The 14,250-nt window shown below is 39.6% G+C and overlaps 1 protein-coding gene across 2 annotated transcripts in view; it reads right to left on the bottom strand.

The window, feature by feature from the left end:
- The window catches only part of PARN (poly(A)-specific ribonuclease), a 169,155-nt gene that overhangs the window by 104,335 nt on the left and 50,570 nt on the right, over window positions 1–14,250 (bottom strand). For both annotated transcript variants that reach the window (XM_060284171.2, XM_030884013.3), the window contains 3 exons: window positions 5,265–5,320; window positions 3,973–4,059; window positions 343–417 (listed from right to left, as the gene is read on the bottom strand). In XM_060284171.2, coding sequence (XP_060140154.1) covers window positions 343–417; window positions 3,973–4,059; window positions 5,265–5,320 — 218 coding nt within the window. The remainder of the gene's footprint in view (window positions 1–342; window positions 418–3,972; window positions 4,060–5,264; window positions 5,321–14,250) is intronic.

Raw genomic sequence — 14,250 nt, 5'->3', positions numbered from 1 at the left:
ACAGGGATCACCTTTTGGTGTCTGTCCCCTATTCCTCTCCATTTGCTATTTCTAACCCTCAAATAGTAAACATACGAATCATTTCAGAAAAAGGGCAATGGGAAAGGAATAGAAAAGTAAAAAGTATATGATATAGTATATCTAAGGAATCAATACATTTGTCTTATTTTCTCATCTACACATGATACTTACTAATTATTTCCTTTATTTTAGAGACAAGTTCAAAACAAACCGGTCAGCAACGCTTGTGAATCAGCTGACTGAACCCACAGCATTTAGACTGGGAAGTGGGCAAGCTCCCACTTATCATTAATACACAAAACAAAGGTCCAAAAGACTTACCAATTGGTACTTGTTCAGGTTGGCTGAGAGAAACAAATGCTGATGTGTCATTGATCCAGGATATCTGAATGTTACCTGCAACAGTGAATTAAAAGTAAGCATTTAACCATTTAGATAGCTATCAGATTCCATTTGTACATCTCATATATTTCAGAATATCCATCAATTTAAAGAGACATGAGGTGCTAGTTTAAAATTTGATCAAAATCTCAGCACTACGGAGAACTAAAACTTAAATCTACCACTGCAGCTATTTCAGTTATAACTTAAAGAAAGGGGCTTCCCTGGTGGCTCAGTGATTAAGAATCCGCCTGCCAGTGCAGGGAACATGGGTTGGAGCCCTGGTCCGGGAAGATCCCACATGCCGCAGAGCAACTAAGCCCATGTGCCACAACTACTGAGCCCATGTGCCACACTACTGAAGCCCACGCACCTAGAGCCCGTGCTCCACAACAAAGAGAAGCCACCACAATGAGAAGCCCGCACACCACAATGAAGAGTAGCCCCTGCTCACCGCAACTGGAGAAAGCCTGCACAGAGCAACGAAGACCCAACGCAGCCAAAAATAAATTTAAAAAAAACTTCAAGAAAACAACAAACCAGGAAAAAAGAAGCAGCTTTAAAAATTGTTTTAAAAACAAAAGAAAGATCCTTCTGGATTAAATCCTGAGGCAGTTTATCATTCAACCCAATCTCATGCCAGGGCTGGAGACTTTTTTCCAATCAAGATCACTAATAGGGAGTTCCCTGGTGGTCTAGTGGTTAGGATTTGGCACTTTCACTGCCGTGGCCTGGGTTCAATCCTCGGTCAGAGAACTGAGATCCCGCAAGCCGTGCAGTCAGGCCAAAATAAAAAAAACAAACAAAAACTAATGAAGACCTAAATAAATGAAGGAATATACCACGTTCATGTACTAAAAGACTCAAAATCCATGAACCTGGTATATTAAAAAAAAAAAGACCACTAATAAAAATCAGAGACCACGTACGCTAAAAAAAAAAAAAAAAGCACAACTATTTCTTTTTAGAGATTCAAACTCTGAGAACTATGAACGGGGAACATGAAATGAATCAATGTAGCAAGAAATAAGAAAAATTCAATGATGATCTCAAGGTCAGGTAAAGAAAACAGGTAAAGAAAACAGGTAGGGGATGGAGGACGAGGTAAAGATGGCGTCAGAGAGAGGAAACCAAGACAGACTAATAGAGAAAAGAAAAACACTGAGGGACAGAAAGCAGTATAGTGGAACAAAATGATTTTCACATACAGAGACAAGTCCTCAATAAAGGTGAAATGCGGGACTTCCCTGGTGGTCCAGTGGTTAAGAATCTGCCTTCCAATGCAGGAGACATAGGTTCAATCCCTGGTCAGGGAACTAAGATCCCACATGCCACAGGGCAACTGAGTCTGCACACAGCAACTACTGAGCCCGCAAGCCACAACTACAGAACCCATGCACTCTGAAGCCCGCGCACCACACTAGAGAGAAGCCCACGCTGCAACAAAGAGCCTGCATGAACAATCCCACGTGCCACAACTAAGACCCGATGCAGCCAAAAATTTAAAAAAATAAATATTAAAAAAAAATAATGTGTGCCACTAATTAACCAAAAAAAAAAAAAAGCGAAACAAACAGAATGGAATGCAGGAGACCTGAAGAGAGGCAGGAGAGGAGCAGTGGGGCGGGGAGCTTGAGAAAACCAAGGGAAAGCAGAGATCTATCAGCTACCACTCTTCCTAAAAAAATACAGAAAACTGGAATTTTTAAAAATGGGTAAACATCACCAGAACTTAGCAATGAAAATAATCTTTTAATATCTACTAAAATTTTCAAAGGCTAGGAATACTTGAAAACTGCTTTGTTTCTCCACCACAGGAAAAAACTCACTTCCTGCTGCACAGTGGGGTGCCAGGACTTTCTCAATTATAAAATTTACTTACTATTATTTCCTTACCTCTCTACCCTGTAGGTTTTTTAGATAAATAATAATATTTAACATTTTATAAGTAGTTACTATATGCCACATACTATTCTGAATGCCTTCCATGGATCAACTCATTTAATCTTCATGACATGCCTATGAAATAGGCAGTATCATCATCACCATCATCATCTCCGAGAAGGAAACACAGATACAGAGAGGTTACCTGTTCAATATCACACAGCTAATTTTTTTTTAATTAAAATGAAAAAAATTCTACTCAGAGCGTTCTGCTTAATTTAGCTAATTAAAGTTTGACTAAATCGGGATAAAAGCAATACAGAATGGAAAACAACATAAAAAGCTTTACAAAGAAATGAGCTGTGAAATTCAACTGCATTTCTGTACCTGCATTTAAATTAAAAAGCAGGACTAGGGACTTCCCTGGTGGCACAGTGGCTAAGAATCTACCTGTCAATGCAGGGGACACGGGTTCGAGCCCTGGTCTGGGAAGATCCAACATGCCGCGGGGCAACTAAGCCCGTGTGCCACAACTACTGAAGCCCGCGTGCCTAGAGCCTGTGCTCTGCAACAAAAGAAGCCACCACAATGAGAAGCCCACGCACCACAACGAAGACCCAACTCAGCCAAAAAAAAAAAAAAAAAAAAAAGCAGGGCTAGAATTTCAGAAGTCATTTAGACTATCTGCAAAGATTAGGATAACTTTCCAGAAATATACCTACGTTCACTTACTTTCCTGAAAATTAAGTGCGTAACGTTTTGTACTTATAAAAGCTAATATATGCTTATTTTAGGAAATACAGAAAAGCATAAATAGGAAGAAAACAATCCTATCTGAAACATTCAGTGATAAGAGCATGATGCTTCCTTTCAGTTTGATTTCTACACAGTTTAAAAAAAAATGTTAGTTATACAGGAATCCTACTTTATATCTGCTTTTTACTATAAATGTTAAAATATAAACACTTTACCATCTTTTAACAAACTCTTCAACTCTTTTTAAAATGGCTACATACTAGTCTGTTGGGGAGACACATAAACATTCACTGAACATTCATATTATTGGACATTTAGGTTTTTGCTGCCTCCACTTTATTCACGAATTTCCAAAGACGATAGCTTAAATACTTTGTTAAAATAAAGAGACATTGCTGAAGACTTACAATCAGAATGGCCTTTATAAACCCTAATCAGAAGACTGTTCAATTTAACCTAATCGCCTGACCTGATAAAAAGGTAACAGAAGAACCGCCCTACCTCATACATATCACATATCTTGGTCCTCTCAAACATCTGTGCTTGTCTGCTTGGACTATTCGATGTCAAGCAGCAACTGCCTGACCTTATGAAACAGACATTCTCTCTGAATTTAATCTTAAAAACAATTTATCCTTAGCCCAGACTTATTTCCCATGGTTGGCAGTAAGGGGCAGTCATAGTAACTGTATCTTGCTTTCCATGGATTAATAATAGCACTCTATTGTGGGATGCTAGCGAAAGTTCCTCAGATCACATTAGCACAAAGACTGCAGCATACCAAACTCCAGAAATTCCATGAGTGAGACTACAACCTTGCATATTAATCCTTGTTTGTGCCCAAGTTAAAGCCATCTGTATACCTTTGACCATCTAGACCAAAAGAGGAGCAGGATCCTAGAAGTACAGCTGTACTTGTGCTTTACTTACCAAAGGCACTGAAAAGCTGGTAAAGGTCACTCGTTTTCCATTCTTTGGGGAATGTCACATGGAGGACGTGATCACGTTTAGGCTGCACTATAAGAAAAATTTTTGATGAAAGGTTAATAGCTGAAAAGTGGACAACAGACCAGTGGTTCTTTGATGAAGCTAAGCCCTGGCTAACTTGGGGAATCGTTATGAATGCCTCATGATTACCAAATGACCCCTGAAAGCATTCTTGGGATTGACTGGAAGGACACTGCCATCTGAGCTTAGGCCTCACGCTCTGATACTTTACAGAACCCACAACAATTTGAACCCTAGCAATTCTATGCAGAAACATCTTCGCTCATAAAGTTCCTGGGAAAATTATTTAAAGAAAAAAAGAAAAAGACTGCTCTGTTCAAGAAGTTTCACTAAACATTTAACTTTCTCCTTTTAATCTAGTTGTCCATATGTTTATTTAGTTAAAATAATAATAATAATAACGCAGTATCCAAGTTAAATGGACTGTGTTTGAGCAGAGGCAGTCCTGAGTCACAATCTTGTTTTCTAATCCCAGACCCACCACTTAACTGTGCAACTCTAAACAAGAGACCTAACCACTCCAGCCACGCATGATTATAAATTGGGGATGACGATATTCAGCTCATAGAATTGCTGTGAGAATGACAGATTTAAACGTAAGTCTAATATGGAGTGCAACACAGTATGTACTCAAACTACTATTACAATGATTATTATCATCAAGTATAAAGTGTAGTTCACCCATTTCTCTATGCCTATCGGCATATATTAAGGCAAATAAACCAGGCTAGGAAAACAGCAATGGAAAAGAATAATCAGAAGAAGCAACCACCTCCCAAATAGACTGGCTTTCTGAGGTTTTCAATGAAAAAAAAAAAAAAATCCACCCATTAAACTTAAATATATACATACTCAAATAACTGGAAAATAGAAAATGTACTGTTATTGACATGGCTAGCACATCTTAAAATCTATTACATATATATTTATAAAAAATTACGAATTTAGAGTTCTGAGTGAAAATGAAGTAATGATGAGAAGACATATTTTTTTAAAATTCCACTCATGTATAAACTGGAAAATGTAAGTAAAGAGATGAGTTAATCAAGGCCCAAGGGTAACATTAACTTAAGCATACTATTCATATCAACCACAAAATCACTGGCTATTTTTAAATGAATAAAGCTCTTTCTTCAGTAATACTTTTCCTGTTATCCCTTCCAGACCACACACTTAAATATGCAGATGCAACGAGAAAATAAAAATTCACTTACAGTCTGGTCCTTCCAAGTTTAGATAGGGGATATCCATGACTCTCATGAGAAATAGCCTACCAAAAGAAAAGAAAAACGGATAATGGACTAACTTCTATTAAAAAAAGACTGATATAGGCATGTTTATTTAGCTAAAAAAAATAAACATATAGGCATCTATTAAATTCTTTTGTAGAAGCTTCTTAATTATATTACCCTATTTCTAAAATCATTTTAAAGGGTCTTAAGATTCACTTCACATTTTTCTCTAGGGCTAAATATTTATCACAAATAGAAGAAAAAAACTGGTACCGCCAACACCTACAACAGCTCCTGGCACTCAGGAGCTACTCAATAAGTATTAGCTAAATGAAAAAAATTAGTAATCAAAGAGTCAAAGAGCTGCCTTGTTGGTCCAGAGAAACTGAGAGAAAACAAGTACTACAGAGTGCTAACCATCTTAACCTCCTATGAACAACTGTTCCCACAACTGTAAAGGTAAACCCTATGGATTGGTGTTTTGTGAGCTAAAAACGTGTCACTGATGTCTTTTTTTTTTTTTTTTTTTAACTGAATGCAGTCATTGGATGAATACTAATCTTACTGGGTGAACTGCATGGTCTTAAATAAGTGACCGTCTCAAAAGCTCATGTCATTACTGCCATTTAAAACATATTAAGAGCGCAAAGCAAAATAATCCTTGCTTAAAAAAAAAAAAAACCTATCACACGGATATAAACCATAGCAATCATTTATGTATACTTCCAAAATGGATACAAAGGCACTTTTAAAAGAGTACTTCTAAGTTACAGCTCTCGGTAATGCCATTCAATTTGCTTTTATTTGCATAATTATGGACAAGATATCAGGCATTCTGTTGTTTGTAAGATGATTTTAATGAGCTTTATTTAGATAACATATTGTGCATTTCTGGTAGGGACCACATTATACAGCAAATTAAAAAGGCAACCCAAGTGCCCAACAAGCAATTAGTTTGGCTTCACTGACCCGCAATTAAGGCACATTATTACCAGGCATTCAAAAGCCAGGCAGGGCATGATCTGGTTTACAAATGGAACCATCAGCATGAATACCACTGTTCTGTTAATGCCAGAAAAAACGAAGTCCTGGTACTCTGTGGTTTGAGAACTTGTTGCCTAGCCTACAATTTAATAAACCAAATCTTATGGCTAAGAAACCAAATTTATTTTTAGTTCACTAATTTAGTCTCAAGTGTACTATTCTGGTTCTGGTAGCTGGTTTACCCAATTTAATGAATACTGCCTGCAATGCCAGAAGACAATGAGACATATAAAGCACCTAGCACATAGTAGGTTCCCCTCGAAAGTAACTGTTATTACTACTGACAACCAGAACCTGAAAAGTTAGTCCTCGGTTATAAGGTTATTTTTATGCTTCACATAATTTTCAATTCTCCATCTAGTAAATTTAGAGATGGCTCCCAGCTTTAAAAACCACATCAAGAAAACTTTCAGTGAAAGTTAAAGGAACATATAAAAGTCAAGCATCATAAAAACAATTTAAAACGTGTACCCAAATTTCAACAGAAGAATAAAAGCTGAATCACCAAGATGTTCACTGCTATACCATCAAATGCACCAATAATCAAAATCAACCTCCAGGTTCAATTTATGTGGGGGTTGGTAAATTACATTTCATCATTTCAACAGAATATTAAACAATCAAAATTAACTTCAAGATAATTTTCAAAAACTTCAAAACATCAATAACTTGTGGTACAATTTTAATTTTTAAAAAAGCACGAAATTTTATACTATTTTGACAGCTTTGTAAAATACCGATGTCATTAAACCAAAAATAAAAACTACTCCCCACCCCCTGCCCCGAAAAAACGCCAATCGTTTTGGGAAACTTTGTTTTTAAAAATTCCTTTTACTATTATTTTTTAAACTTAAAAAAGAAAATAGAGGGACTTCCCTGGTGGCGCAGTGGTTAAGAGTCTGCCTGCCAATGCAGGGGACATGGGTTCGATCCCTGGTCCGGGAAGATCCCACACGCCGCGGAGCAACTAAGCCCGTGCGCCTCAACTACTGAGACTGCGCTCTAGAGCCCGTGAGCCACAACTACTGAGCCCGCGTGCTGCAACTACTGAAGCCCACATGCCTAGAACCTGTGCTCCGCAACAATAGAAGCCACTGCGAGGAGAAGCCCATGCACCGCAACGAAGAGTAGCCCCCGCTCGCCGCAGCTAGAGGAAAGCCCGCGCGCAGCAACGAAGACCCAGCGCAGCCAAAAAAAGAAAAGAAAAGAAAATAGAATAAGCAATAAGGTTCTACTGTATAGCACAGGGAACTATATTCAATATCCTGTGATAAACCGTAATGGAAAAGAAAATGAAAAAGAATGTATGTATATATAACCAAGTCACTCTGCTGTAGAGCAGTAATTAACACATTGTAATTCAACTATACTTCAATAAAAAATAAATTTAAAAAAAAAAAAAGAAAGAAAGAAAATAGAGGCTACTAGAACCAAGAGGCCCAGGGGAAATAACCAGAGATTTTCTTAGAGAAAGTCCAATTGAAAATGCTAGTAGAATCAATCTTGTGTACCCTATGCACTACTTCACCTGCTGTGGGGGAGACGAATACAAAGTGAAATCACAAGGTTGAGTCTGCAATTGCTTTATTTCTTTTTAAAATATTGTTTTCCTCCTAAGATCATGTGGCCTCAATGAGCTTAGAAAACCTACTGTCCTATAAATACAAACAAGGATGACAGTTAAAAAGCAGACCTTCCCAATTCTCTCACCATGCAAATATTTTAAAAAGAATTTTTTTAAGATATCTTTTGTCGAGCATTATACTGGCTATTTGTCAAGCATTATACTGGCTATTTGTTCTCTAATATTTCATCTGGATTTTAAGTATCATTTCTGCTTAAACTAAGTAAAAATTTATTCTCAGTGAAAACACTCAAAAAGATTTTTTCAAGTTAGTTAATCCTACACTACCTTGTTTGCTTACTCAATACTTTAACTAAATAGAAACCCCTTTCAAATTTCAGATGAATTATATTAATAGCCCTTCTCACTCATTCCCTACGCCTCCACCTTCATGCCTGGGCTTTAGAGAGAAGTGAATCACCCCAAACCCTGGAAGAACACGAAAACCAATTCTGTGTGTGACTTGGCAGACTGCACCCCATACAATTGGGAAACCAATTCTAAAACTGTAGCTGAGCGTCTGTGGAACAGAACCAAAGTAAACTCGCCAGGGCCTCCCTGCCCCCATAGGTCAGACGGTTTGCAAGCCACTGCTCTGGTAGCACCCCTGCCCTCTTGATGGAAAATTAAAACATTTCATTGCATGCATGCCTCGTCAAAAGGCCTACATTGACTCCCTAGAGTGATTTGATAAAATACCTCACGTGTAGATCATCTGACTGGACAGTTTTCATTTTAACATATGAGGAAATGCACTAGGCAAGCAGAAATGCTGATAAACACATGAAAGGATGTTCCTTCCCTGTGATTGTATTGAAGAACAGTCTCTTCCAAGAGGCCTTTCATCTGCAGATATCAAAAACACATTCGGACCAAGGCTTGCATGAAACGTTATTTCTATCTCAGTGATGATTCAAGACAGCTGTAATTTGGTGAAGACACTCAAGGCTGTGTGGGGCCCTTGCCACGTTCCTGCAAGTTTCCTGGTGAAACATTATTTTAGCACTTATTCTCCAAAGGACTGACACGAACTCTGTCAAAGACTAAAATTAAAATCCCCATTTGATACAAGGGCCAATTTTATACCAGGATTCTATCCTGGTAAACTACATGACTCAATTTCATATTCTAGATGCTATGACACAAATTTTACTCTTTTTGGCATTTGTCAGTTTGTTACTGTTCTATGATAATACTGGTAATGCTGTTTATCTCGGCTTTCAAACATGTCTAGAAAGATCCAAGGGTAGAACACAACATACTCGGGGTCATTCACTCAGCAGGCTGGATGAATTCAGCTCAGCCAATTTAACAGGCTACACAGAATAGGCTGTGTACAATGGCTTTATGTCCCAAACAGCTACCCACCTCTGCTGCCCATATGCTGCATGGCACTCATGAAAAGCCATCTGCTAACATTCTTTTCTGACCAGAGTGATATGACACTGTGACCTAGACTGTGTAAGAAGGCCCATAGTCACAGAATTTCATTTCAGACATAAAGCTCCTTAAGAGTCTAGAACCTTGAGCACTTATCAGAATGTGCTTCCCTAGTCCCCAGATCGGCATCTGGACAGAAATGTAAATTCCTAGGCCCCACCTAAGCCCTACTGATTCAGAATCTGGGAACTGAAATCACTGGGTTCACAGAAAAAGAGTATGTTCAAGGCTGTGTTAATTGCCATTCATGATGATTCAATGGTCAGCTGGATAATAATAACTTGTGTCAACTTGTCCAAAAAAGTATTAGTCTTAATGATTTGTTTACAGTAAATCATTTTGCTTAGAAAAACACAAAACGATTAAAACAAACACCAAGGACTACCTCGAAATCCAGGAAGCAATAACATAAGGCTTCCACCACTCCCGGAAACCAGGAGCTGAACTGTGGCATGCAACTAGGTTCTCTGCAAGAGATAAATTGGGGAAAATTATTGCTGACAGCTGTTTTTCTCATTTTTAAGAAGAAAGTAAAAAAAAAAGATTACTTAAACTACTCTCTTGGCAACTCACTGGCAAAAGTCCAACCCTTTCTGTGACTTGGCCACAAATCAGCACCTCCAGCATCACCAACTTTAACCACTAAAGCAGCACCCAAGGCTGGCCAACATTGGAAGGAGGAACACTCACATACATACAAAGAATCAGATGTCTTCAACCTTATCAAAATTCTCCGACCTTACCAACAAGTTTCAGAGCCAGATTCTGGCAACCACAAAACACACTGAGCAGCTCAAAAGAAGTACACTAAGATCAAACGTTATTCTTTGATGACACAATAGCCTGCCTTGGACTATGGCTTATCTGAACCATTCCCTAGTTGTCCAGTGAATAAAAAAGGATTGCAAAACAGCGCCAGTATTAACCCGTTTTATGCAGCTGTGCTCAAAAAAGCAAAAAGGGCAAAGGTGATATTCAAAAATGCACACAGGGCTACTTCCCTGGCGGTCCAGTGTTAAGACTCCGCGCTTCCACTGCAGGGGGTGCAGATTTGATCCGGGGAACTAAGATCTTGCATGCCATGGGGCATAAATAAATAAATAAAGTGCTATGGAAAAGAAATGGCTGGATATATCCTTTGAAAAAAAAAATGCACACAGGAAGTCCTGAAGGTCAATCAGGAATACTTTGCACGTAGGCTCAATCCTCGGGGAATCGAAAAGATCATTACAGCTTGTTAAAATTCTGCATGACCGAGTCTATGTGTAAAGCCAATAATTCTATTCAGAAATGAAACAAAATATTTAATTTTGCTCCTGCAGCAGCATGCTTTCCAATGCTGTTAACTGATGGCAGAGAAAGACAATGAATCAGTGAGGTGCACTGAGGGCCACTTTCAGAAGCAACTGGCAGAAAAACCAGTACTGCCCAGGGCAGTGCAGTGGACGTGCATCTGACAAAAGGCCCAACACAAAGGTTAGGTTATAAGTGGACAATGATATATCCACCTGACAAACCACTGAAGGCCAGTGAGTGACATGATGCTGCTAACCACTAGTTTTACTGTCTTCTGTAAAATCCTTTACTGCGTTTTTTTAAGTTACAAAACTATATAAATAGTACAGCTCAATTAATAAATGAAATAGAGATAAAACACACTAGTAGGAAATAACACTAAAATGACAGCTTTTTTTTTTTTTTCTTTTTGGCTGGTGGAATTACAAGTGGGTAATTTGTGTTTCAGTCAGGAAAAATATATATTACTTTTTTAAAGGACAAAGTTCCTGACTAAAATAACAGTATTTATTATGGCACATTCAGCCTCATTTGATCCTCTGGTGTCTGGAGGACAGGCAGGCATCAGTCCTGTCATACAAGGAATGAGGAAGCAGGTTTTCCCAAGTCCAGTGGCTCACCCTTGGCCATCATGGGAGCAGAGACAGACTCAGATCCAAAGCTTCCCACTACAAGCCCTACACTAAAGGCTCCTGCCTTCTCTCTGCTGGGTACCCACTCCCATCGGGCTTTAACCTGAGCTACTTCCAAAGCCTCCATGTGAAACAGAGAGCCTGCTGTCCATGGGGTTTTTTGGTGATGCTTTAAGATCTGATTAAAATTATAGCTTTGTGTGATGGGGCAGAGTCCAGATACAAGAAATGATGTTGCTGTCTGAGAAGAGCTTTGGGTACACTGAGGAAGGCAACTAGGATGACCGAGCAGAGAAGAGAGCCATAGAGCCACAGGTCAAAAGGACAACCTTCCCATGTTTGCAGTGCAGAAAGAGCTGCTATCTGGGCTACCTGGGCATCGAGCCTTCCAGTCACACCTGCCCCCACACACCATGATCACCATCAGGAAAGCCAGTGCTTCAGCACATCTCAGGGTTGAGCGAGACACTGAGGTGTCTGAATGCTTATTTTACGTAGGTCAGATTTGTACACATACACACAGGCCTGAATGATCTAGAAGGATGTCTGATGTTACGGCATGTCTTCATAAAGGAGAACAGTGTTTATTCTGGTGTCCTGCCTGAGCAAAAGGAAAATCCTCCAGCCTCTAAGCTTCTCATTCTTCCATCTAGAAACTCAGTATTTCAATAAATGAGTAAAAATTTGCATTTGCTCATCTGCTTTCATCAAGACTACACTTCTCTTCCTAAAAAGCTTTACCTCAAAAAAAAAAGAGATTTCCAAGTAAAACTGCACTCCTCTTATACCACTGAAGGCTGGAATACCGAAATGTCAAGTAAAATCTAATCTCAACACAATTTGAGCAGTGAATTAATTTGTACCTCACCCCAAGTCCCAAGCCTTCCAAAGGAAAATTGAAACCTTTAACGACTGCCAGCTCTACTGTACTTGCAAATGGTCTTGGTATTTCCTTCAGGGCACAGCAGTAAAAGCACTTCATAAGAACCTTGTATGCAAGGGCTCATCATTATACATATTTATGCGCTATAAAAAACTGATTTTATCATCCAGGGTAGGAAGCCTGCAGACATCTCTCACAAAATAAGCTCATTTGTTTTGCTCACTAAAGCTCTCGTGTAAAATAAGAGGGCAACCGCTGGCTACAGGAGCGTTACTGGGGCACCAGCTATTTCCATTTCACGCGGGGGGTGGGGCGCGTGCAATTTCCATCTAGCCACTTGATGTTTTGACAAATACAGCATTACCCGACATTTGTCCCGAAGCCAACTCATGTCCCTTCTCAAGCAGAGAAATACGCAAGCAACAAGGAGGGGGGAAAGAAAGGAAAGAAGAAAGAAAACCAGCAGCTCATGTAAACAGTCTCCATCAAATGAACCATATCAAAGTACATCAAATAAAAGTGTTAAACTAAACCTTGTACAAAGGCAACGTCCGCAGGGCCTATAAAACAGCAGATTGTAAAACGTCAGAGGAAACCAGTCCCCCACAATCCAAGGGTCAAAGTCAATGTCTTTTAGAATCACTGCTCAAGCCAAACACAGAGACAAAGAAATCTTTCAAAGATATTAGCATTATCTCTTAAGAAAATGTGCCACTAACTGTAGAACTGTATCTTTTAGAGACTGTTGCTGTGGAGGAAGAATCCATTCCCAGCTGCGGACAGACCTGGGTTATCCCTGACTCTGCGGTTTCTGGGGCCCTCAGCAGATGGCCTCAGCTCTCAAATGGGGACACTATTACCTACCCCCTCAGGGCTGCTGTCAGAAATTACTGTCAATGCAGGTGAAATCCTCTGAACCGTGGAAGATGTTCGTTGGAGAAGATATTTGTTAGCTAGTCTAAATTTCTTCGAGTACAGCTAACCCTTTTTTAAAAAAATATTTATTTATTCATTTATTTGGTTGCACCAGGTCTTGGTTGCAGCAGTCAGGCTCCTTTGTTGCAGCTCCCTGGCTCCTTAGTTGCAGCACGTGAACTCTTAGTTGTGGCATGCATGTGGGATCTAGTTCCCTGACCAGAGATCGAACCCAGGCCCCCAGCATTGGGAGCGTGGAGTCTTATCCACTGCGCCAGCAGGGAAGTCCCTCACTGCTAACCCTTGAATCGTATAAATTAACTGTTAAATAGTCTTGGAAATAACTATTACCTACTTGTTCATAGCCAGGGCCAAAACAAGGCAAGGAATACCTAAGAATGCTGACTTCACTACCAACATGTCTATTCAGTGGGCCTCCAAAAAGATATATCCACATTCTAATTCCCAGAACCTGTGAACACTGCCTCATTTGGACAAAGGATCTTAGCAGATATAACTAGAAATTAGGTTAAGGACCTTAAGATGAGGACATATCCTGAACTATCCAAGTGGACCCTAAACGCCATCACAACTGTCCTTATAAGAGAAAGGTAGAGGGAGACAGGACACACAAAGAGGGGGAGGCAATGGGACAATGGAGGCCGAGATTGGAGTGATGTGGCCACAAGCCAAGGAGGGCCAGCAGTCACCAGATGCTAGAGAGACAGAGCCTCTGGAAGGAGCACAGCCGTACCTATACCTTGATTTCAAACTTCTGGCCTCCAGAACTGTGACAGAATAAATTCTGTTGTTTTAAGGCACCTACCAAGCTTGCAGTGATTTGTTATAAGAACATAGGAAACTAATATGATATCCTGCTATGGAGGAGGCAAGCTGTTTAAACAAATATCCAGGGATTGATTTTTTTAACCTCAACAAATTACTTGTTTATTGTAACGATTAACCAGAGGGACATGTACTTTAAAGCAACCAGAGCAAATACAAGGCTAGAACGGGCCTACATGTGGACAGCCCCTGGGGGCCCACAGGGCTGGCATGCCAAGTAGAGGTATGTGGAGTGGGTGCCCTTCAAGGTTTCTCTAAAAAGTAGCCTTTTGACAAAGCCACAGTAGC

This window comes from Globicephala melas, chromosome 15, assembly GCF_963455315.2.
Source record: "Globicephala melas chromosome 15, mGloMel1.2, whole genome shotgun sequence".
In the NCBI taxonomy this organism is placed as follows: domain Eukaryota; kingdom Metazoa; phylum Chordata; class Mammalia; order Artiodactyla; family Delphinidae; genus Globicephala; species Globicephala melas.
The sequence above is the reverse complement of the archived record's forward strand: the minus strand, read 5'-3'. Positions and strand labels throughout refer to the sequence as shown.